The sequence below is a fragment of the Kogia breviceps genome, chromosome 3 (assembly GCF_026419965.1).
Source record: "Kogia breviceps isolate mKogBre1 chromosome 3, mKogBre1 haplotype 1, whole genome shotgun sequence".
Taxonomy (NCBI): domain Eukaryota; kingdom Metazoa; phylum Chordata; class Mammalia; order Artiodactyla; family Physeteridae; genus Kogia; species Kogia breviceps.
The window spans coordinates 84632726-84657600 of NC_081312.1; the positions used below are offsets into that span (position 1 = coordinate 84632726).

At 36.8% G+C, this 24875-nt stretch overlaps 1 protein-coding gene and 2 non-coding genes across 3 annotated transcripts in view; 1 reads left to right on the forward strand and 2 right to left on the reverse strand.

Annotated features, from left to right (window-relative positions):
• Nucleotides 1-694: 694 nt before the first annotated feature.
• LOC131754183 (small nucleolar RNA SNORA26) lies at nt 695-814 on the reverse strand. Its single transcript, XR_009335216.1, has one exon. It is a non-coding gene; the product is annotated as a small nucleolar RNA SNORA26 (small nucleolar RNA).
• A 2820-nt stretch (nt 815-3634) lies between these two features.
• TRNAS-GCU (transfer RNA serine (anticodon GCU)) lies at nt 3635-3716 on the reverse strand. The gene has a single exon. It is a non-coding gene; the product is annotated as a tRNA-Ser (tRNA).
• Nucleotides 3717-4049: 333 nt separating this feature from the next.
• KNL1 (kinetochore scaffold 1) overlaps nt 4050-24875 on the forward strand; it is a 65159-nt gene continuing 44333 nt past the window's right edge. Inside the window, exons 1-5 of the mRNA XM_067029002.1 lie at nt 4050-4185; nt 10533-10586; nt 11701-11740; nt 13427-13492; nt 17605-17666. Coding sequence (XP_066885103.1) covers nt 10552-10586; nt 11701-11740; nt 13427-13492; nt 17605-17666 — 203 coding nt within the window. The 5' untranslated portion in view covers nt 4050-4185; nt 10533-10551. The remainder of the gene's footprint in view (nt 4186-10532; nt 10587-11700; nt 11741-13426; nt 13493-17604; nt 17667-24875) is intronic.

The window sequence follows — 24875 nt, forward strand, 5'->3', positions numbered from 1 at the left end:
ATTGCTTGCCTCTCAAAACCAATCTTTGTTAAGTCTTGCAGCCCTGGGTCTGAGTTTCTCTTGTAAGAGTTAAGAAACAAACTGGAGGCACACCAAAAAAAAAAAAAAAAAATTCCTGGATTTCACTTCTTCCTTCAGAGCTTTGTCCACGAGGGCTGCTGACACATAAGGATTTACCCAGGCAGCAGACCCTCACCAACTAAACACTGAACAGATTCCCAGAGCACCTCATTCTCCAGATAGAATGGGTCTTCTTGAAGCTGGACTCAGAGAATGAAGATCCATTCCCTGGCACTGAAGTAACAGGAGAGCTGGAATATCTTGGTAATGCAACTGGCTGTGCAATGGTTCTTTCTCTCCTGGTCTTCCAGAGGTGAGAGGTCCTGCAATAGTTCAGGATAGGACTTGTGAAGAACCTTGGTGTTGATGGAGAATGATTTCCTTGAGCTGTGGTTTGTTGACAAATTTGGGGGACTAATGGGGATATTTCAAAACGTATGAGCCATTCAGGCAGAACTATCTTGCCCAAGTCTTCAGTTGCAGCTTGTCCAGTAGATGGCGCCTCTAACGCTTTACTGTCTTCCTTCATTACATTGATAAATTTTTCTCCATTACTACTAATCCAAGTCCCCACACCCCTGCCCTCAGGCTTTTAAGTAATCTGGCATGTTTTTAATCCTTTTTTTTTTTTCCCAGCTGTGACTCCAGATAGGATTCAAGAGGAGTTTTACAATCTTTTCTCTGAGTTTTAAAGAGACTTACTTTACCCTTCTGTGTTAGCCTGAATCCTTTTGATTCTCTCAGAAACAGGTAAAATAAGCACAGTTTTTATACATCAAGAGATCAAAGAAATGCAAAAAACTGGGACTGTCATGGCAAGACTTACTGCAATTTCATATGAAAGAAACCACAAATGAACTAAGCATGAAAAGAGGTAAAGAACTGAGGAAAAGAGGTAAAGAACTGAGGAAAAGTGAGCTTCCACTCACAATTTGTTTTTTTCTCTAGACACTTCCAGTGCTTTATAGTTTCAGCTGAAGATTTTCCTTTAAGAAAATAACCCACTCACTTTTTATTTATAGAGACTGGACACATTGATAGACCTTATCAATTTTCCATAGGAAGTCATCACTGCAAGAAGCAGGCAAAACTCAGAAAAATGACGGAGACTTGCTAGTCTTTAGAGAGGATGCAGCACCAACAGGCAATTTAAATACTATTTGGCAAGTGCTGGGGGAAACACAGGGAGCTTCAGGAACATCTAGGAGGGGTACGAAGGCCCAGAAGCAGGAGAGCGCAGGACTAGGTGAGGGAAATCTAATAAGGAGCTGCAGGTTGCAAGGCTAGGGGAGTCTTCTTGATGGGGGTGACATCTAAGGTGAGATCTGAAGGAGGAGCAGGAGCCAACCAGGCAGGGGTTGATGGGAAGGAGGCATAGGGCAGCAGGAGCATGATCCAGGGAGAGGAGTAGGTAAAGCATCTGCAAAGGCCTCGGGGAGAGAGAGCAAGGCCTAGTTCAGAGGAAGGTTAAGATCAATGTCTTGAGGGCACTTTAGAAAAATCTCTCAGGGGCTCTTAACCTCTTTTGTGACATAGATCTTTGGTAGTCTGGTGAAGCCTATGGGTCCCCTCTCAGAATATTGTTTTTAAATGCATAAAATTAAGTTTGTTGTAATATATATCAACTAGTTAAGTTGGAATACAGTTATCAAAATAGTTCAAAAATCTGTGATATAATACCAAGTGAAGCAGAAACAGAAAGACGTTCATACCATATGATATCACTTACATGTGGAATCTAATCTAACATATATGTGGAATCTATGACATGAATGCACTTATCTACAAAACCAAAACAGACTCACAGACATAGAGAACAGAGTTGTGGTTGCTAAGGGGGAAGAGAGGTGGGGAGGGATGGATTGGGAGATTGGGATTAGCAGATTCAAACTATTATATATAGAATGGATAAACAACAAGGTCCTACTGTATAGCACAGGGAACTATATTCAGTATCCTCTGATAAACCATGATGGAAAAGAATATGGAAAAGAATGTATATATACGTATAACTGAATCACTTTACAGCAGAAATTAACACAACATTGTAAATCAACTATACTTTAATAAAATAAATTTTAAAATTAAAAAAATCTGTGATCTAATAGTATAATGTATGTACTTTCTTATGAATGCATAAATTTACAAGATCTAATGGCAGGTCCAACAACTACCATTATCTTGAATTAGTAGTAATGAGCATAAAGCAATAACAGTAATGTGATATAACAATATCTGTTATTTCTCTTCGTGACAAAAATCACGGGTAAGGTTAATATTACTGCAGTTTGCTGCTTATCTTTATTGAAGGAAGTGCTTTCAATTAGAGATGAATGAAAATAAAGCTGCAGTTTTTTCCCCAACGAAGTAACCATTGAATTATATCCATGGACCTCTTGGGAGTGTGTAGAATCCGGGTAGAAACACCTCCTAGCAGCAGAGTGGTGAATGGATTACAGAGCAAGGCTGAAGGCAGGTGCTGGGGTGACCCTCAGTCCTCAGCCCAGGCAGGTATCAACATTCCCAAGGGATTTAGATTGATGGAGGAGCCACTGGAGCCTGAATTCCACCCTCAGGGCTGAGAACTTTGCTGAAGACACCTGCCCTGTGCCAGGTTCTGGGGTACCATACACTGCAGAGAGAATGTGTAAACCATTACCGCATGGGATTGATGAGCACTTTTTACTAATTTCCAGCACCATATAAGATGATGTTAAGAGCCACCAGAGTTCGACAGACTTGGGTTACAATGCCTTTTCTGCAATTACAGAAGCTGTATAACCTTGGGCAAGTTTATCTTTCAGTGTCCTCATTTATAAAAGGAGTAATAAAAATGTCTATCGTGATCACAGGGTTATGGTTAATTAAAGTGCATTAATTCATTGTGCTGCCTGTAGATAAATACTGGATAAATGAAGGTTGTTAAATGTGAGTTGAATGAATCTGCCCGATGACCTTTGAAGAGGGGAATCTATTCTTTTTCTACTCCCTGTTTTTCCCTCTTTGCTTAAATCCAAGAGAGGAATTAAGACCTTCTCCTTTGGGAAGGTAGATGTTCAATCTCTGGCTTCTAGATACTACCAAGTTTCCACGTGTTGTCAACAACTTTTTAATGTCAAATACTTTTCTTGAACACCTGCAGCCTGCTGGGGGTTGGAAGAGAATCCTCAACACTGTTTCGCGGTAGCTTTTGAAGTAAAAGCCCTGGGGTAAGAATCCACAATAATTGAAGTTCCTCAATCAGGAGCTGGGTTAATTAATATTGACCAGACCACAATTGGAACATATGGGAACAGTAATAATCGTGGAATTCTATGCACTGTTGTTTACTTCATTAAAAAGACATTAAATCCATTTTTTAATTAAACTTCGAATCCCAGGAAATGTGTTTCCCAACTTTTTCTTTATCTACGAGGTCACAATGCTCCCGCACCCGTCTTTCAAAGATTGAAACAGGAGGTTGATAGTGCTAGAGTAAATAGACTCGTAAATCATAAGTGGAACAAATATTCAACTGTTTTCATTCCGCAAGCAAATTTACGTTCATGTTCAAATCAGAGGCAAAAGCAACTTTCGACGAGGATGGGATTCGAACCCACGCGTGCAGAGCACAATGGATTAGCAGTCCATCGCCTTAACCACTCGGCCACCTCGTCCCCGTATTTTACTCCTTCCTGCTAGCTATAGGGAGTAAAACTAGGGGATGTGACGCAATGTGATAGAAGCCGCCATTTTGTACGGAAGCAAAGCTCCTATCCTTTTAATAGCAAGAAATCAAAAGAAGATGGCCGCTCCCATACCGTGGGGGATCCGCAATGGGGAGGGACAAAGGAAAATTCGGTAGAAAATGAGATAACCTTGAAAGAAATAAAATCGGCATACAGGCTGCAAAGGAAGTTTGATTAAAGGAGTCTTAGGAAGGCTCTGGAGCCTAAGGGGCGGGGCCGACGCGTTGAGCGGCTTTGCGCATGCGCTCCAGCTAGGCGGTTAGATTTGAATGCTTCACTGAGGCCGTCTGGGTGTTGTGAGGTGACGTCTTGGGGTGGCGGTGAGGTGCCTCTCTGAGAAGCGTGCGGACCCCAAACAAGTCTGAGGAGAATTTGTCAAGCAGTTGGGCCGCGGCGGGTAACTTTCGGCCTGGGCTGCGCGGGGGGGGGGATTTAGGTTTTGTCTGAGCGGTCTAAAGGCCCCGCGGTGGGAGGTGGGGGACACTCCTACAGCCAAGCTGCCTCGGAACTCTCTGGGCTCAGGTACTGACGCTTCTCCGCGGGTGCGGGGCTCTCTTTTTCCTCACCTCGGCCTGCACATGTGCCGCCTCCCTCCTCCCTAGCAGTCTCGGTCCACACCTGGTCCCCACGGCGGGTGCGGCCCGGCTCGCTGGCCCGCGGCGTCTACGCCCCGCCCCGCCATCTTCTGTCAGGGTTCCGGTACTCTTCCTCGCACCCCAGTTTCTTTTCCGTGGGGAACTCGCGGCTGTTTGCACTTCTTACTCAATCTTTTCTTAGCTATAAGTGAAGTGACAGCAATAAGTGATTTTAAACTCTCGGCTTATGGTTTATTTACAATGTGTGATCGAGTGCTAGCAGCACTGAGCAGATTTTGGGTTTCCGGCGGATGTAATAACATAAACAAATGAAACCAATATTAGTACACCACAAATAAGTTTTAAAAAAATCTGCCTCTGTCCATTATTAGGCCAGAGTTAAGGAGTCTTTTCTTGCTGTTTATCTCAATACTAGAGTTTAAGAAAAAGTTCTTTAAAAAAATACGTTGCCGATTGGAATTTTGAAGATAGGTTTATAGAGAGATGACAGAGAAGACCAAAACAGAACTTACTCTAGGTATTAAGATTGAAGTTTTCGGTTGAATTGAATAAGTCGAATTCCTCAGATTTGTATTGGGTTCTTTGTTGTCTTGTGCTAGGGCTGGGAGCGGATGATTGAGTCCTTCATCTAGAGTTTACAGTCCAGAACGGGAAAGAATTAATATACACAGATAACTATAAAACAAGACAATGTAAAGGATTATAGGACATTCTAAAGCAATATTGGAGCACAGAAAAGCTTACTTGATGCTTTTTGGCAATGGAGACTAAAGGAGGCTTCTTGGAGAAAGTGGTATTTGAGGTGGAACTTGAAGGGAAGAATGATTTATAGAGATGAGGAGTTAATGTAAGATTTTGCTAATTAAAGTTTGGGTTCAAAGCAGTATAATTCTTCTTGACTATGTGAATGGCTGGGAATGTTTACAAGATGACAAATAGATGTAAATTGAGTAAAAATATTTGGAGTGGTAGTATTAATGATGTGTTTGATGCTAAGTAAGAGATGGTAGAAGATACTCTAGATATTGTTAGTAGGACAGTGCTGTCCAATAAAACTTTCAGTGTTAATGGTAATGTTTTATTTCTGCACTAACACGGTACTCATTAGTCCCATGTGACGAACACCTGCAATGTGGCTATTGTAACAAGAACTATATTGTAAATTTTATTTCATTTTAATTAATTTAAATATTAATTAATTAAAATTTAAATGATATAGACTCTAGACCTGTTCTGTATTGGACAGCACAGATCTAGAATCTATATCATTGAACACTATGAAATATATTAACTCTAGATAGTGTTGTGAAGTAAATGAAGGAGTGGACAAATAGCTAGATAGTAGATTTTCAGGTTTTTCAGGCTACATGGTCTACATGATCTCTGTCACATTTCTTCTTTCTATGCTTTTTTTTTTTTTGTTCTCTGTAACTGATTTAAAATGTAAAAAACTACTGTTAAAGACCCATTTGGCCCAGCAGCTGTAGTTTGTGGACCTCTGGATTATTTAGACTAGTAGTTCCCAAACTTTCTTGGCTCATGGTGCCCCTAGGACAAAAGAAATACCTAACAGTTCTATCAATATTTATTAAGTGCTTAGGTCCAAACAATTTTAGAAGTTGTTGTTAAGTGATTCTAGCTGCTTAGTAGCCATTTGAAAAAAATAATATACATAAATTGAAGTAAAAGATAATATTTTAATTTTATTCATAAATACTTACAATTATTTACTAATTGGATATGTGTGCCTGTTGAATATTGCACACCTTTTAGATTTTGGAATCAAATTGGATACTGCCACCCTCATTTCCAGTACCACATTGATCAAAAGTACTTGCTTTATATCACAGCAACTGCCAAAAATCCAGCTTTGAGATAATATGTTATCAAAACTAATGTAATATGAATGGGTACTATTTTTAGCTAGCAGTGATGGATAGATGTTGAGAACTGCTGTTTCTCTCAAAAGTTCAAAATATCCCAGAACACCTTTGTGCGTAAGCTGTAGCGCCCCTACCTGTGTGCCAGGTGCATAGTTTTGGAACCAATCAATAATCAATTAATGTGACAGTGATCAAAAGTTCAACCATAATAGCATTTTACACATGAAGCTTAATATGAGAACCTGGAGTCTCCTATTTCTGTTGGAGGTGGAACAAAGAAGACATCAATAAGCTTTGAATCTTATTACTTAATCAAGTGCCGGCTGGTCTGCAGGTTAGACAAGAATGATGCACAATGACTGTTTAAAACAATGAAGATGTTTAGGTGATCCTGATTTGATAGTATTTACTATTTTTAATCTGTGAATTTTTAATATATCACTGAATTTGAAAATATTTCCAAAAGAAGAAAAAAATGCAAGACATAGATCATGAAGGCAACTTTAAAGAATTGTTTCTTAATTAGTCATTCAGCAAATATTTATAGCTCGTATTATTTACAAAGCACTGTGCTAGATCCTTAGAATATAACAGTGAACATAAGAGACATAAGCCCTGTTCTCATGGAGTTTACTGTTGGGGCAAGGGTATGTTGATGCAAATAATCAATAATCAATCTATAATAAGAATAGAAGAGAGTTTTATTTTAGAGACAACCTCTCAGATAGCTCTGAGGAACTGTTCTGGAAAAGCATGATTTTCAGCACAGTTTTATATTTTGCCAGAACAAAGAACATCAAACATGACAAGGGTACATTCCTTCAGAGTTTTCAAAAAAGATTAATACTGACTGACAACAAGTCAGTATGGCCTGAGAGCCTGCGTAGTGAGCCTTATCATCAAAGGAGTACTAGCACTGAGGTCCCGGAAAGGGAGGCATTTATCTCTATCTTCAAAACAGACATTCTTTACTTCTGTACAATATACCCTTTTCTTTAATGGTTAAAGCAGATGTACAATGTATGTTTGATAAGCCATAACACTGGCTGTTTTAATTAAAATAAAGTTCAAGCCAAATCATGTATAATGCAGAATGGCTTCCCCATACTTCAGTATGTGAAAATTTCTTCCATCAGGTAGTTTGGGAATATAAAAGAAATCATTAATTTACATAATGGACTTTTAAATTACAGTTGTGGTAATGCCACAAAGGAGACATACACAGTGCTACAAAGAGTACTTTTCTTGGCTTCTTGCCAAGAGAGAATAGCAAATATAAATTTAATGACGGGAAAAAGCTTTGTGTGTGCAGCAATAAAATGCCAGTGTGGTTAGCGTAGAGAGTGAGGAAGACAGTGGTATGAGATGAAGTCTGAAGTCTGAGAGTCAAGTAGGACCCAAATCTTGTAGAGCTTTGTCGGTCCTGGTAAAGAGTTTATTCTCAGTACAGTGGGAAGCTTTTAAAGGGTTTTACGTAAGGGAATGTCTTAAATGTGATTTATGTTTAAGAAGATAACTGCCTACTATGTGGAGAAAGTATTTTAGGGGTATAAGAGTGAAAGTAGGGAGACCAGTGAGGTAGAAATTTGAGAGATGATGGCAGGTTGAATTATGGTGGTGGCACTGAAGATAGAAGTGAATGAATTTGTGATATATATTGGAAATAGAACCACTAAGACTTGGTGATAGATTGAATAGAAGTGGAAATAGCTGTTGTACTTGTTTGATCTCAGGAAAAGTTTTCAGTTTCACGGTTAAGTTGTTGTTTGCTGTTAGTTTTTTAAATAGATACTGTTTGTTAGATTAAGGAATTTACCTTGTATTCCTGGTTTGCTAAATTTTTTTTAACATGAAAGGATGTTAAAAGTCAGTAAGCTTTTTTTTAATCTGTTGAAATGATCTTAGGATTTTTCCCTTTTAATCTGTTAGTATAGTAAATTGTAAAATTGATTTTCTAATGTTAAACCAGTATTGCATTTCTGGAATATAACCAACATGACCATGATATATTGTCCTTTTCACAAATTGCTGGCTCTTTTTTTGCTGTTCTTTTTAGGATTTTTATATTTATTGTAGTGAAATTAGCATGTAATCTTTCCTTTGTTGTACTGTATTTTTCTGGGTATGGGGTGTCTGTGTGTGTATATGAGATGGAGGTGGTTGCGGGCAAGAGAGCTTTTTTTTTTGGTTGCTTTGGGTCTTCACTGCTGCTCATGGGCTTTCTCTAGTTGTGGCAAATGGGAGCTACTCTTCGTTGCAGTGTGTGGACTTCTCATTGCGGTGACTTCTCTTGTTGCGGAGCATGGGCTCTAGGTGCACGGGCTTCAGTAGTTGCAGCATGCACGCTCTAGGGCACATGGGCTTTAGTAGTTGTGGTGCTCAGGCTCAGTAGTTGTGGCACAAGGGCTCTAGAGTGCAGGCTCAGAAATTGTGGCACACAGGCTTAGTTGCTCCATGGCATATGGGATCTTCCTGGACCAGAGCTCGAACCCGTGTCCGCTGTATTGGCAGGCGGATTCTTAACCACTGTGCCACCAGGGAAGTCCCAAGAGAGCTTTCTTTAGATGCAAAATAATTAAAGTAGTGAAGGTGGTTGCTTTTGGGAAAGAGGATAGTATTAACAGCTTAAATTTTTTAATTAAAAATTATTATTTTAAGTAGATATAGGTGTTATCTGTGAACAGGAGGTAAGTGCAACCAGAAGAATGGATAAGCAGACTGAGAAAGTGATGGAGGACAAAAGGAGAGGGTCAGAGATCAAATCCTAGAAGATACCCATCACCTTATATCTATATTAACAGCTAATTAAATAAATCAATACTGAAAAATAAGCAAACTTTTACTTCAGGTTCAAGTTCATTATGAAGTATTGTTCTTTAATTTGCCTTTTGTTATATATGATGAAAGCATGTAAAATAGGATATCTTTTAAGTACCTGGTTTTTTTTGTTTTGGTTTTTTACTTATTGCTAAAAGTGTAAGAACATTGATTCTGACAGTTTGTGTATGTGGTATTTTTTTTAAGTAAGTATTTTAATCTTTTTATCTATCTGTCTATTTATTTATTTTTGGCTGCATTGGGTGTTGGGTCTTTGTTGCGGTGCACGGGCTTCACATTTCAGTGGCTTCTTTTGTTGCAGAGCACGGGCTCTAGGCGTGTGGGCTCCAGTAGTTGTGGAACGTGGGCTCAGTAGTTGTGGCTCGTGGGCTCTAGACCGCATGCTCAGTAGTTGTGGTGCACGCTTAATTGCTCCGTGGGATCTTCACGGACCAGGGCTTGAACCCGTGTCTCCTGCCTTAGCAGGCAGATTCTTAACCACTGTGCCACCAGGGAAGTCCATATGTATGTGGTATTAATTTAGTATTATAGTAGAAATGCTAATATTGTTGAGTCAGAATCTCTAGCTATTCTGTTTTTTAAAATCTGCAATGGAATTTTTTATTACCCAGGGATAAAGTTCTAAGGTTAAAATGCATAAAGTGAAAATATAGGTATGGATAGGTAGGAGATAAGACCAGTTAAAGAAACTTCAGGTTATGCTTCTTATTGCACACTCTTTCCAAGACAAATACTCATTGAGTGAGATTGTAAACATAATCAACTACACTGTTTAAAATGTTTTTTCCCCAAAATTATTTATTTATTTATTTAGGCTGCCCCAGGTCTTTGTTGCAGCATGCAGACTTCTTAGTTGCAGAAGGATGAGAGATCTAGTTCCCCACAATCGAAACTGGGCCCCTTGCATTGGGAGTGCAGAGTCTTACCCACTGGACCACCAGGGAAGCCCCTAAAATGTTATTTTTATGTCTTAAATTTTTTTTTGCTGGAGTACTTAAAGTTAAATTTTCATAAGATAAATATGCATTTATGCAAATCTACTTTATGCAAATATCCATATTTTGATAGCTGATTGACTATATTTTGAGATTGAATTATTATATAATCCATAAACTCATATAAACTAGGACAAATTTTTATTTGAACCATTAAAGTCCATATCATTCCAATCAGAGTTAGTCACTGATTTCTTCTTGAATATGAGAATTTTCCAGGATTGGTAATTATGAGAGAGTAGTTTAAAATCCTCAAAATTTCTCATGTTTCATAGCCCCATAGTGAAGTTTTTCCTTTTTTTTTTTTTTTTTTTGGCCCTCCCACAGAAAGTAATCCTGAAATTACAACTCCGCTCTGCTCTTAATCTCTTCACAGATTACAACTTCTCTTCCTTTTTTCTCACCTTTTCTCATATTGTGTATTTGTTACAGAAACAGTTTTTCTTTGAAAATGGATGGGATGTCTTCAGAGGCTAATGAAGAAAAGTAAGTTTGTGAAATGCAGCTAAAAATGTTCAGCTCTTTATCAGGGAAAGATACTTTTCCAATTAGTAAGACATGTTTATAACTTCTGAAATGTTTTCCCAGTCTGTTCCAGGGAAAAGAAGTAAATGTTATAAAGTCACAGCACTCCCTTCCATATCTTTATATAAACTCATCTAGAGTCAAAACTGATAGGGACTTTAGAGACCACTTCCTATCTCTTCAATTTAAGGATGAGAAAATTGAGGCCCAAGGAAATGAAATGATTTGTCTAAAGTTGGCATCATAAACTAGTGGCAGTTTACAGCCTATAGGCATATATATATGACAAAGAAAAATTGTCTAAACAATGTTTTTTAATTTTTGAATTAGTTGCCCAAATTTCAAGATTTCATACAACAATTAGATTTTCAGCTTTTCCTAAAAAATCAAGTGGTGCAACACTGGGCTCATATTCTTGCTTGGCAACAACTAACCTGAGCAGAGTGCATAATAGCTGTGATGATCAAACCAGGCAGGAAGGAATTCCCCTTTATAGTCTCAATACCACCTATTTTTCTTGCATCTGCTAAGTTGTCTGTTTGGCCACCATAGCCAGTTGAATATTCAAAACCTGGTCTAAAAATCACACTGTAGTAAAACCAGAACTAGAGTCTCTTGATTTATGGTCCATTTATCTTTTTTTTTCTTTTTTTTTTTTTTGGCTGCACTGCAGCTTGCAGGATCTTAGTTCCCTGACCAGGGATTGAACCACGGCTATGGCAGTGAAAGCACTGAGTCCTAACCACTGGACCGCCAGGGAATTCCCTTTCTTTTTTTTTTTTTTTTTTTTTTTTCTTTTGGTCCATTTATCTTATAATTGTGCTTATATAAATCAATATGGTAAATTATGTTTTACTGATTGTTTTTCAAGAGATAGTCTTATGGTATACCATATGTATTTTAAAACACTGACTTTCTAAATACTGAATTTAAGTCTTGTAAATTTTATTAAGTGAAAGTGACGCCAAGTGTTAAGTGATGACCAGTTTAAAAGCATGTAAGGGATGTTGTAATGATGGGTTTTAGAAATTCAGTCTTTTACCACTGTGTATGTAAATTTTTTTTCCTCTTTCAGTGACAATGTAGAGAGACCTGTTAGAAGACGACATTCCTCAGTAAGAAACACCTATTTGAGCTAATAATTGTTACCTTTTATTGAATGATGACTACATACCACAGTAATTTTGAATGACATCACCATCCCAACCCTGCTGGCTTCTATTGCTTTCTGGATAAAGACTCAAATATTTAACCTGATTACACAATTAAAATTCCTATTTTATGGGTTTCATGGTAATTTAATACATTCTATGCTATGTAAATTATACTTTAATAAAGCTGTTTTAAAAATGTATTTAAATGTGTACAAAGCTGTAGCAAGTACAATAATCCAACTCAAACCGATTTAAGCACAAAATTTATTGGGTTATGAAATTGAAAAAATCCAAAGATAGGAATGATGTTAGGCACAATTTAACCAATCAGGTGTTCCAACAGTAGCACCAGAGGTTGTAGGGTACTTTCACTGTAAGCATCTTTGCCACAAACACTTTTGCCACATAACTAATTGGCAGCAGTGCAATTTAGCTGTAAAGGTTGAATAACTAATTGATAGTTTGATTTCATTTCTTCATTGATGCAGTACTCTCATTTTTATATTACATAAATCTGAGATACGCCAAGGTCTCCAAGGCAGAGTTGAACTCAATTCTCCCACAGAATTTTGGAACATCTGTCAACAGACATATGATATTATGCCAAGAACAAACAACAGTGTGGAAGGGTTTTATAATGCAATACAAAGCTCAGTTACAAATATGTATCCTAGTATTTGGAAACTGATAACTTGTCTCAATGAAGAAAGAAATTTTAATGAAAAAGAAAAAGCATGATGCCAAATGAAGAGAATGAATCAATAAACAAAAAAATGTATAAAATACTATGAGCAAAAGACAGAAGGCAAGTGCTTAGGTACAACCCACAAAATAAAATCAGTTATTTGCTCAGTATTGCCATGAATCTACACACATTGTAAATGTATTCAAGTATTTCATATCTTGCAATAAAGTCTTTAACTTCCTTATTCATTTTTCATGTTTCATTATGTCCTCTTTAATGTCCCTCTTTTATCTTTTATAGCAAAATTGCCTTACGGCCAGTTAGTTATGCAGCAAAAATGTCTGTGGCAAATATGCTTATGGTGAAAGTACTGGACACGATCACGAGTACTAGGAGTTCATTTTTTATACTCTGATCACTTTCTCTGGGTAATCTCCATTATCAGAACGGCTCTCCCTCTGTGATTACTACAGTACATCTAGCTCTCCCAACTTCCAGATTCAACTTCTACATGAAAAATAGTGTCTATTTCCTCAGGATAAAAAAACAAAACAAACAAAAGAAACAGAATACTCAGGATTGAATCATGTTGGGTTGATTATCTTGACCATATCTTGATATGGGTCAAGTCCTCATTACCAAACCAGTCACTATTGACAAAAGAATATCATGTGCAGATTGTTCTCAGCCAGGGCTACCTGTTGAACCCTAGAGTTGGAGTAGAGCTTTACCGAGACCACATGGGATGAGAGTAGGCAAAATAATTGAGGAATGTAGGCAAGGAGAAGGGAATAGATGCCGAATATTTAAAGCAGCCACAAAGTATACCACTGAGCAATATGAATTTGAGGAGTTTTAGAGGTTTTTACAGGAATTTTAGCATCTCTACCTTTCTGCTCATGGTATAACTTGAAGTGATTATTAATAGACATTGCAGATTTTCTTGAATAATTCTGTTCTAGATTTTGAAACCCCCAAGGAGTCCTCTTCAGGACCTCAGAGGTGGGAATGGGAATGAAACTGTTCAGGTAAGTCTCTGGTACAAATGCTTTGTAGATGACTATTTTCAGTGATATTTTTAATAGTTAGAAACTTTATTAGCTCTATGAAGGGAGAATGTCATAATTGATTCTCAATTGAATATGTAAAAGTAAGCATCCCATGGCCTTAAGGTTAAAATCCAAACACTTGAGCAAGCTGGCACTCTTGATTTTTAACCCCTGTTTGCTTTTCCAGACTTCTTTCTTGCCACTCATACATGTATCTCACCATTCAGAACTGTTTACCATTCCCCAAACAGACATGAACTGTCAAGCCTGCAGGTATTTACATGTGATGTTACCTCTGTCTAGATGGCTAGTCCCTCATTCTTCATTTATCTGCCAGTATTTTATTAAAATTTTTTTTTCAAACACACTGAAAAGTAGAATTCTAGGGTGAATGTTCATATAGTTATTACCTGGATTCTATAATTAATATTTTATCATACTTGGTTTATCATATATTTGTAGTCCTCTTTTTTTTTTTTATTTTTTATTTTTTTTTTATTTTTTTTTTTTTTTTTGCGGTATGCGGGCCTCTCACTGTTGTGGCCTCTCCCGTTGCGGAGCACAGGCCCCGGACACGCAGGCTCAGCGGCCACGGCTCACGGGCCCAGCCGCTCCGCGGCATGTGGGATCTTCCCGGACCGGGGCACGAACCCGCGTCCCCCGCATTGGCAGGCGGACTCTCAACCACTGCGCCACCAGGGAAGCCCTGTAGTCCTCTTTTTAAAATTTATTTATTTATTTATTTTGGCTGTGTTGTGTCTTCGTTGCTGTACATGGGCTTTCTCTAGTTGCGGTGAGTGGGGGCTACTTTTCATTGCAGTGTGCAGGCTTCTCATTGCAATGGCTTCTTTTGTTGCGGAGCATGGGCTCTAGGCACGTGGGCTTCAGTAGTTGTGGCTCATGGGCTTAGTTGCTCCACGGCATGTGGAATCTTCCCGGACCAGGGCTCGAACCTGTGTCCTCTGCATTGGCAGGCAGATTCTTAACCACTGTGCCACCAGGGATGCCCTGTAGTCCTGTTTCTCTGGTAATTCCTATTTGTTTTCAAGACTCAGTTTTGGTATCATTTCTCTCAGAAAATCATCCCTTAACATCTTCTATTGTAGTTGTTTACTAATGTCCATTCTAAATTGAGAACTCTCTGAGGTCGGGACTTCGTTATGTGTTTTTTAGTATGTTATGCCTGGTATATAGTTCACTTTCAGTACATTTTGTTGATTGATGAAATGCGTATAGTTTTGGAGACCATATAATTCTGAGTGCTTACACTACTTCTGCCTCTCTTATCTTTCTATTTCTCAAATACATCAAGCCTTTCCCTGCCTCAGGGCCTTTGCACATGCTCTGCCTAGAATGTTTTCCCTCTGCCCAACTCTTCATCTGACTACTAACTAATCCTTCAGGTCTCAACTTAAATGTACTTCCTCAAAGAAATCTTCCATGATTATCAGGCTAAATTTTTTTATATATAAAATTTTTATTCACACCACTCATTACACTTTGAATTTTATATTTGTGTGGATTTTTTGTTTTAATCTGTTTCACCATTAATCCGCATTAGAGTAAGGACTGTATTGTTTCCTTTACCGGTCTTTTTCCATCATTCAGCACGGGATTTGGTATGTGTGGGTTTTTAAAATTTAATGAATGTTTGAATGAGTAAATGACAGATTCATAGACTCACAGAGCTTTAAAACCAACAGGACCTCAATACTAATCTTGAATCTAGTTCCTTCATTATATAGATGAGAAATATGAGGTCCAGAGAGGTTAAATGTTTTGTCTAAGCCCAGATAGTTAGTGGCAAACCTCAAATTGGAGCTCTAATCTCCTAGTTTCTAACTCAGTGCTCTTTCCAATATACCACACAAATTTCAGGGTTTTTTAGTAAGAAATATAGTAGTATGTACTATGTCCATATTATTGTCATTATTAAGCTCAAAGCTGCCTGTAGTGTCTGCCAAAGATCTTAACAGAGAGGATGATTCTTTGTTATAACAAAACTTGTCCGCAGTTATCCAGAATTAGCACAGTTAAAATTCTCTATGGATTTCATTTGGTTTTGTCTTTTGCTTTTTGTGTTCAGTATCTACGTGAGTAAAAACGTTTGCCGTTGTTAAGGAAGATGAGGGAAAATAAAAGTAGTATATTATAATGAAAAGATGCTCAGCATCACTAATCATTAGGGAAATGCAAATCAAAACCACAGTAAGATATCAACTCATACCCATTAGGATGGCTACTATTAAAAAAAACAAACAGAAAATAGCAAGTGTTGGCTAGGATGTAGAGTAATTGGAACCCTTGTGCACTGTTGGTGGGAACGTAAGTGGTGCAGCTGCTATAAAAAATAGTGGTTCCTCCAAAAATTAAAATAGAATTACCATATGATCCAGCAATTCCACTTCTGGGTGTATACCCAAAAGAATTGAAAGCAGGGTCTTGAAGATATGTATACCACTGTTTATAGCAGTGATATTCACAGTAGCCAAAAGATGGAAGCAACCCAGAGTCCATTGAAAGATGAATGGATAAACAAAATGTGGTGTCTGTGGTATATTATTCAGCCTTAAAAAAAGAAGGAAGATGCAAGAGGAGGAGATATGGGGATATATGTATATTTATAGCTGATTCACTTTGTTATAAAGCAGAAACTAACACACCATTGTAAAGCAATTATACTCCAATAAAGATGTTAAAAAAAAAAAGAAGGAAATTCTGATACGTACTACAACATGGATGAACCTTGAGGACATTATGTTAAGTGAAATAAACCAGTCCCAAAAAGACAAATACTTTATAAATTACACTTATGAAGTACCTACAGTAGTCATATTCATAGAGACAGAACGTAAAATTGTGGTTGTGGGGAGGTTGGCGGGGAAAAGGAGTTGTTTAATGTATATACAATTTCAGTTTTGCAATATGAAATTCTGGAGATTGGTTGCACGACCATATAGAGGTACTTAACACTACTGAAGTGTACACTTAAAAACAGTTAAGGACTTCCCTGGTGGCGCAGTGGTTGGGAATCCACCTGCCAATGCAGGGGACACCAGTTTGAGCACTGGTCCGGGAAGATCCCACATGCCACAGAGCAGCTAAGCCTGTGAGCCACAACTACTGAAGCCCGCATGCCTAGAGCCCATGTTCTGCAACAAGAGAAGCCACTGCAATGAGAAGCCCGTGCACTGCAATGAAATAAATAAATTTTAAAAACAGTTAAGATGCTTCAGTATGTTATGCTAAGTAAAATAGTCACAGAAGGAAAAATACATGATTCCACTTATATGAGGTGTCTAAAATAGCCAAAGTCATGGAAGCAGAGAAGAGAACAGTGGTTGCCAGGGACAGGAGGAGGGGGAAATGGGGAGTTGCTAATCAACAGGTATAAAGTTTCAGTTATGCAAAATGAATGAATTCTAGAGATCCATTATACAACATTGTCGCTGTAGTTAACAGTATTGTATCATACACTTAAAAATCTGTTAAGAGGGTAGATTAAGTGTTCTTACCACAATAAAATAAAATAAAATTTTAATTTTTGAATTTTATTTATTTTTTTGTACAGCAGGTTCTTATTAGTTATCCATTTTATACATATTAATGTATATGTGTCAATCCTAATCTCCCAATTCATCACACCACCACCCCCCAAAATTAAAATTCTTAAAAGTTGTTAAGATGGTAAATTTTATGTGAATTGTATTTTACTGCAATTTAAAAAAAAATTTTAATCTTAAAAATAGTATAGTAAGGTTACCATAATAGGCAACATATCACTTGTTTTGTTCCCAGTCTTTCTTCTACTTAGTTGCAAAATAACAATTCATTTAAAGGAGAGAGAAAAGGTAAGGGATAGTAATCACCTTCCTTAAATATGTTGTTTGTGTCACTGTGCTTATTTTTCACATTGGAAATCATATTCATGTTAAGCACTTCTATATTGGAATTTTTTGGAGAATCAGATTAATTAACAAAATTAGTGATATCACATTAATTCAAAATAAGAACTGGTCTCTATCGTAATCTTGGAGATCTAATTCACAGTGGTTTCATTAAAAATCATACCATATATTCTCTGCCCTTAGGAATCCAACGCTTTGAGAAATAAGAAAAACTCTCGTCGAGTCAGCTTTGCAGATACTATAAAGTAAGTTGAAAAGAAAAATAATTAAAATGTTATGGGTAATACTTTTTGTGTGTCACACCAAATATGTTGGTACTAACTGATTTGGATAATTTGTGTTTCAATTAGAGACGCTTTAGAAAATTGTTATTTAAAAGGCTATTATGCTTAAAAGAGAAACATTGAATGCATATCCTCTATGGTCCAAGAACAAAACAACTATGTCTTAATGGCTGCTATTTAACATTGTATTGGAGGTGCTAACCAACAAAAAAAACTAGAGAAAGAAAATGGAGTTATAAAAATTGGAAAGATGGGGATAAATCTGTCACCTTTGCAGATTAAATAATTGAATATTAGGAAAATCCAAGAATATCGATTTAAATACCTCTATAAACAGTAAGTAGCAGGATACAAAATTAATATCTAGAAATTAATATATTTCCTCTATAAAAATAATAACCAAATAGAAGATAAATGTCCTTTTTTCCATTATATTTAGTTGCTGTAAATTTAATAATAAAAGAATATAAATTGTACAGGGATTTTCCCTGGTGGTCCAGTGGTTAGGACTCCTCACTTCCACTGCAGGGGACACAAGTTCGATCCCTGGTCGGGGAACTAAGATCCCAGATGCCCTGCGGCATGGCCAAAAAAAAAAAAGAATAGTGCAAATGAAGACAAGTTCCTGAATAAAAAGATTTAACATCATAAAGACATCACTTCTCCCTAAGTTATTAATTTAATGTAATTCTTATATGTAATGTTTTTATGATTATTTTCTTGATGCTGAGCAGTATATTTGTATTTCCTCGTTGATTGAAGAGTTGTTTAATTGAGAATTTTAACATTCATATCTAGGTGGTAAAGACATCTTGTGGTCATTAATTTTAGTTATATTGTAGTGAAAGAATGCTAATTTGTATTATTTTTATTTTTATTTAAATTTTCTGTGTGGTCTTGTATATGATCAGTTTCTGTGAATGATCCATCCACTTGAACAGAAGATACATTTTGTATTTTAGGGTGTAGAATTTGATATATATCAGTTATATCCATTGTATACATGTTATTTTGGTCTTCTGTAATTTTATATAATTTTAGTCACTTTAATCTGCATGAATTATGAGAGAGGTAAATTAGTCTCTAACTGACAGTGCATCCCAGTCTATCCAGTAGTTTTTCTTTATGAATGTTTATTCTGTGTTTATTGGTGCATGGTCATCACTGTTATATCTTCATTTGGGATTGCACTTTCTAGCATTATGAAATATTCATCTTTGCTTTGTTTATTGCTTTTTGACCCAAATTCTACCTAGACTGATGTTAAAATTTTGGTCTTTGTTATATTTTTGTTTTCATTTTTGTGGTACATCTTTGTGTAATGTTTGACCATGTATGAGCAATGGTAAAGTTAGTCTACTTCCTCTCTCCCAACCCAGTTTTACTTAATAATATAGTTTTGTACTATTAAATATGCTTAAACTTCAATTAAAACTTCATTGTATTATATGATATCCTTTGGCATTTATAATGGATGAGGTTATTGGCCTACTTCTTCCTCTCATTTTCTCCCCCTCATTCCCTACCCATCTTTTAAAAAAATTTTATTTATTTATTATTTATTTTGGCCGCACTGGGTCTTTGTTGCAGCGCATGGGCTTCTCTTGTTGCAGTGTGCGGGCTGTAGCGCGCATGGGCCCAGTAGTTGCAACGTGCAGCTCTCGTTGGGGCATGCGAGCTTAGTTGCAGTATGTGGGATCTTAGTTCCCTGACCAGGAATCGAACCTGGTCCCCCTGCATTGGGAACACGGAGTCTTAACCACTGGGCTACCAGGGAACTTCTTCCCCCTCCCCCCACCTTTTTTTTAAGTTGTATTATATCTCTTTCTCCCTTTCTCTCACTCTCTTATCTCTCTATCTCTCTCTCTGGGTATTTGACATTAGGTCATCTGTCACATTTGTGTCTTAGTTGTATTATATATATTTAAATGTTCACATCAGTTCTATTACTATAGTTGCCCTAATTATCTCTTGGTTGGCCAAAGTTTTTTCTCTTATGTTTTCCCAAGAAGGGCTCATTGAAGCAATACTCCCTGAGTTCTTGGGCGCTCAGACTGTTAGTTGAAGATTTAGCTGGATATAAAATCTTCAGTTCACATTTTCTTTTTTTCACGTTGAATATGTTTTGTTTTGGTTTTGGTTTTGGTTTTTATCAAACACCAAAGTCACTGAGGGTTTTTTTTTGTTTTTTGTTTTTCATACAGCAGGTTCTTATTAGTTATCTATTTTATACATATTAGTGTATTTATGTCAATCCCAGTTTTGCAGTTCATCCCACCACCACCCCACATTTTCTTTAAGGAACTCGTTAATGTGATTCTGTTATCTTTTGGCATTGAATGTTTCTATGAACAAGTCAGAGGAGAGCATGATTTTTTCCCCTCATAAACAACTAGATCTTTTTGACCGGCTACCTAACAGATTTCTTTTTCCTTTATCTTTGAAGTTTATTGACTTTACTTGGATACATCTTTATTTTGACTGTTTTGGGTCTTGAATCTTGAATTAACCTTTAAATATCTTTTTCTGTTTCATTATTTAAATTTCGTTAGGAACTCGATAATTTAGAAACACAAATTATGTTTAAATTCTTTGCTTTTTTTCTGTATTATATTCTCTCAAGTCCTTTTATTTTCTTTTACTTTGTTCAGTTAAAATTTTTTTCTATGTCCTTTACCATATTTTCCAAGATACTTACTTACCCTTATGTCTCTTCCAGTTTTGCCTTCATTCTGTGATGATTATATTTTTTCTTCTGCTTCTTTCATGAGTTTCATCTATTTGTGTGTCGTTTCCTGTTTTCTTACCATCTTTTCCTTGAGTTCTTGTATTTCTGCTTTCATTTCTGTCTTTGATAGAGATGATTGCTTTGTTATGTTTTTTAAGTCCATAGCAAACTGTATGCATACAATTTTCATTTTCTCTGGGACAACATTTTTCTGAATGTTTTTCTTATGTTAATAATTTATGTTATACTTTGCTTTCTTTTAATCTTACAGTGTCCTTATGGATTGTATACTTTTTACTCATCATTGAATGGGTTGGGTTTTCCTGAACCACCTATTTTCAAGAAATTTCTGTGGAGGGAGAGGGGATGAAATGGTGTTCCAGGGTAGCTGTCATTTTGTAAACAGGCTCTCCTTTTAGTTATCATAAAGATAGCTTGTCTACTTAATATCACCTTCTTCAAATTTTATTTTCTGTATAATTCAGACTTCTTTAACTTGGCCTACTGTGAGGCGAGCTCCTAGATCAATTTAACCTTGAATTTAAACATTTTAGGATGAGGCTTGATTGTTTCTTGTCCAGAAATCTTCCTAGGAATGTCCTAGGCTTTGATCTGCATTGTTTCCCATTCCTCATTTGTTCCTCTCTCTCCTCCAAATTCTTTATCTTAACAAACCTTTAGGATCAGACAGATTAAAGAAATTCAGTTCTGTATTTGCCATATAAAACATGATTTTGCATTAGGATAAGTTTATAGTTGCCCAGGATTTCAGTTGTGGGGCTATTGGGAACATGTTTTCTTCTTTTCCTTAGAGGAGTAGTAAGTAGATGTTGGTAAGGGGTGAAGAAGGGGGTTCCCACTTAGCGGCAGATTATGTGACATCTTTCTGTTACTGAGTAGTTCCAAACAGTAGGTACCTTCTGAAATATAAATTCATTGTTGTCGATTGATAGTAATTTTAATTGTTTTATACTTCTTTTCTATCCATCTTTTATCCATAAATCAATTAACGTCTTCCTGGATAAACATGAGTTATCAATATTTCATATGTATTGAATTCTGGGAGTGGGGGGTGGGAAAGACATAGTAAGATTTGGTATTATCAGGGAAGACTAGCTATTGCCTGCCAGTAGACTTGCCTAGGTGGTATATTCCTTGGTGATGTTGCTACTGTATTCCTAGATCTTGCCCTTGGCTTTGCAGACTCCGTATTGTTTTTGTCTGTACCAAAAATGGGCCTATCTCTTAGAGATGGACTTCTGCTGAACAGATTCACTAGAGATTTGTGTATAAATAAGAATGCTACTACTAAATATATCATGAGAACCAAATCAAATGAATCAGAACTCTTATTTGAGTAGATCAGTACATTCCTTATAGGCATTCTACCTAAGAAAGTAAATTATAATGTAAATATGGCTTGCTGATAATGGAATCTGAACTATTAGTTATTTGAATGATTCAGAATGTTTAATGGCACCAGGCTAATGAATCAATGTCCACAGTAGGTACATACACACCTACTGCAAGCCTTGAATGATTCTGTCTGTATACTCCTTGAATAGGTGTGGCCAAGGTTTGATTTAATAACTCATTTTCTCCCCCTTGTTTCAGACTGACTTTTCCTTCACATGCTGTTTTTTGTTTTATTGATATTTTTGGCTGTGCCACTTGGCTTGTGGATCTTAGTTCCCTGACCAGGGATTGAACCCAGGCTACTTGGTGAAAGCGCTGAGTCCTAACCATTGGACTGCCAGGGAATTTCCTTACATGTTTTCTTTAAGAATATCAATGTTAATGTAAAAATAACTATTTTTAATTTTCTTTTAAGCATTTGATTGTTCCTTGTGCTGTGTTAGATATTTTTGTGTAAATTACCTTTTTTCTTTTGAGTTACTTCCTTGGGATTATAGTCCCCAAAGTAGAATTGCCAGACTTAAAAGAAGAAATGGTTGCATAGTCATTATTACATTTTTGTTATTGGTTTTAGTACCTCTAGTAATGTACCTTTTTTTCCTAAGGCACTGTAAAGATTAGATTTTAACACTTAATTTTAGCTGATTTTATTGTTATCTTAGTTATTTTAATTTGTATTTTATTTTTCATTACTATTTTTTCTATATTTGTTCATGTATGCTTTTTTTTCCTTCTCATTTTGAAACATTTCATTTTTTATTTCCTTGTCTACCTAGACGATATTGAAGAAAATATTTTAAAGTTTTTGTGTGGTTAAACCCTTTAAATTTTGTATTATTAAAGCATGTGTCTTTCTTTGTTCATAAATAATTTTTGCAACAGATTGTACCTTTGAAAGCTTTCCTTGTATCACAGATACTATATAGGTTAAAAAAATGAGAGAGCAAGGAACAACCATAATTAAGATAAATATACAGAAAGATAAATATGGAGGAAAGAATTATTTTGCCCTTTCAGTTAGGTGTCTCCATATGTTTGTTAAATATGTTTTATTAATTATATACATTTACAACTTACTCTTTGTCTACCTAATATGTGGTGTTCTAAAATTTGGATCTTGAGGCATCTAAATATATTTCTGCATTTTCTTCTGTGTATTTCTTTCATTTTTCTCCTCTTTTTTTTTTTTCTTTTTTTTTTTTTTTGTGGTACGCGGGCCTCTCACTGTTGTGTCCTCTCCCGTTGTGGAGCACAGGCTCCGGACGCACAGGCTCAGCGGCCATGGCTCACGGGCCCAGCTGCTCCGCGGCATGTGGGATCTTCCCGGACCGGGGCACGAACCCGTGTCCCCTGCATCAGCGGTGGATTCTCAACCACTGCGCCACCAGAGAAGCCCCTGACTTCTTTTTTTTTTTTTTTTTTAACATGTAATTTGGTTTATTCATTGTTAGTTTTCATTGATAACTTTCCTCCTACTGTATGATAGCAACCTTGTTTAGTTCTAATACTTTTTTGTGTGTGTGTGTGGTACGCGGGCCTCTCACTGTTGTGGCCTCTCCCGTTGCGGAGCAGAGGCTCCGGACGCGCAGGCCCACTGGCCACGGCCCATGGGCCCAGCTGCTCCGCGGCATGTGGGATCTTCCCGGACCGGGGCATGAACCCGTGTCCCCTGCATCGGCAGGCGGACTCTCAACCACTGCGCCACCAGGGAAGCCCAGTTCTAATACATTTTGCTATGAAACTTAATGTGTTGGATGACTTCATAATTATCTTTTCTGTTGTTTGTCCACAGATAATTTTTAGCTGTGAATATTTTTAATTTGTCACTTATAGGTTGTAGATTGAGTTTAAAATTTAAAAAAATTCAGTCAATAGCCATTTTTTAATAGGGTAGCTCAGCCAATTTACATTTGTTAAAATCAGTACACCTATTCTCCCTGTATTGTTGGTTAAATTTAACTTTGTTGTTGCAGATTTTTGTTTTGTATTTAAACAAGAATGGATATTGGATTTTATAAATGCTTTTGACCATCTACTAAAATAACTAGAGTTTTTCCCAGTTTAATCTTTAATATGATAAAACAAATTTTGGGGTGTTGAGTTATCTTAGCATTCCTGGGATAAATCCAGTTCAGTCATAAAATATTCTTTTATTGGGTGGGCCAAAAGGTTCATTCAGTTTTTTCCGTAAGATGGCTCTAGTAGCACTTAGTGTCTTTAACTTCATTCGAAACAATTTTGTTAGATTGTATGTGACAGCTGTTATATCAGTGTGCATTTTAAAAAACTTTTCAAAATTGGTGAATTTTTGTGTAGCCATTTTAATATTGAAGATGGAAGAAAAACAGCAACATTTTCGGCATATTATGCTTAATTAATCAAGAAAGGCAGAAAAACAAGTGAAATGCCAAAAAAGATTTGTGCAATGTATGGAGAAGGTGCCTTGACCAATCGAAAGTGTCAAAAGTGGTTTGCGAAGTTTCCTGCTGGAGATTTCTCACTGGACGATGCTCCATGGTCAGGTACACCAGTTGAAGTTGATAGCGATCAAATCGAAACAATAATTGAGAGCAGTCAGCGTTATACCATGCGGGAGATATCCGACGTACTCAAAATATCCAAATCAAGCATTGAGAATCATTTGCACTAGCTTGGTTATGTGAATAGCTTTGATGTTTGGGTTCCACATAAGTTAAGCAAAAAAACCCTTCTTGACCATATTTCTGCATGTGATTCTCTACTGAAACATAATGAAAATGTTCCATTTTTAAAACAAATTGTGATGGGCAATGAAAAGTGGATACTGTACAATAATGTGGAACGGAAGAGATCTTGGGCAAGTGAAATGAACCACCACCAACCACACCAAAGGTGTTGATGTTCTGTATATGGTGGGATTGGAAGGGAGTCCTCTATTATGAGCTTCTTCCAGAAAACCAAACGATTCATTCCAACAAGTACTGCTCCCAATTAGACCAACTGAAAGCAGCACTAGACGAAAAGAGTCCAGAATTAGTCAACAGAAA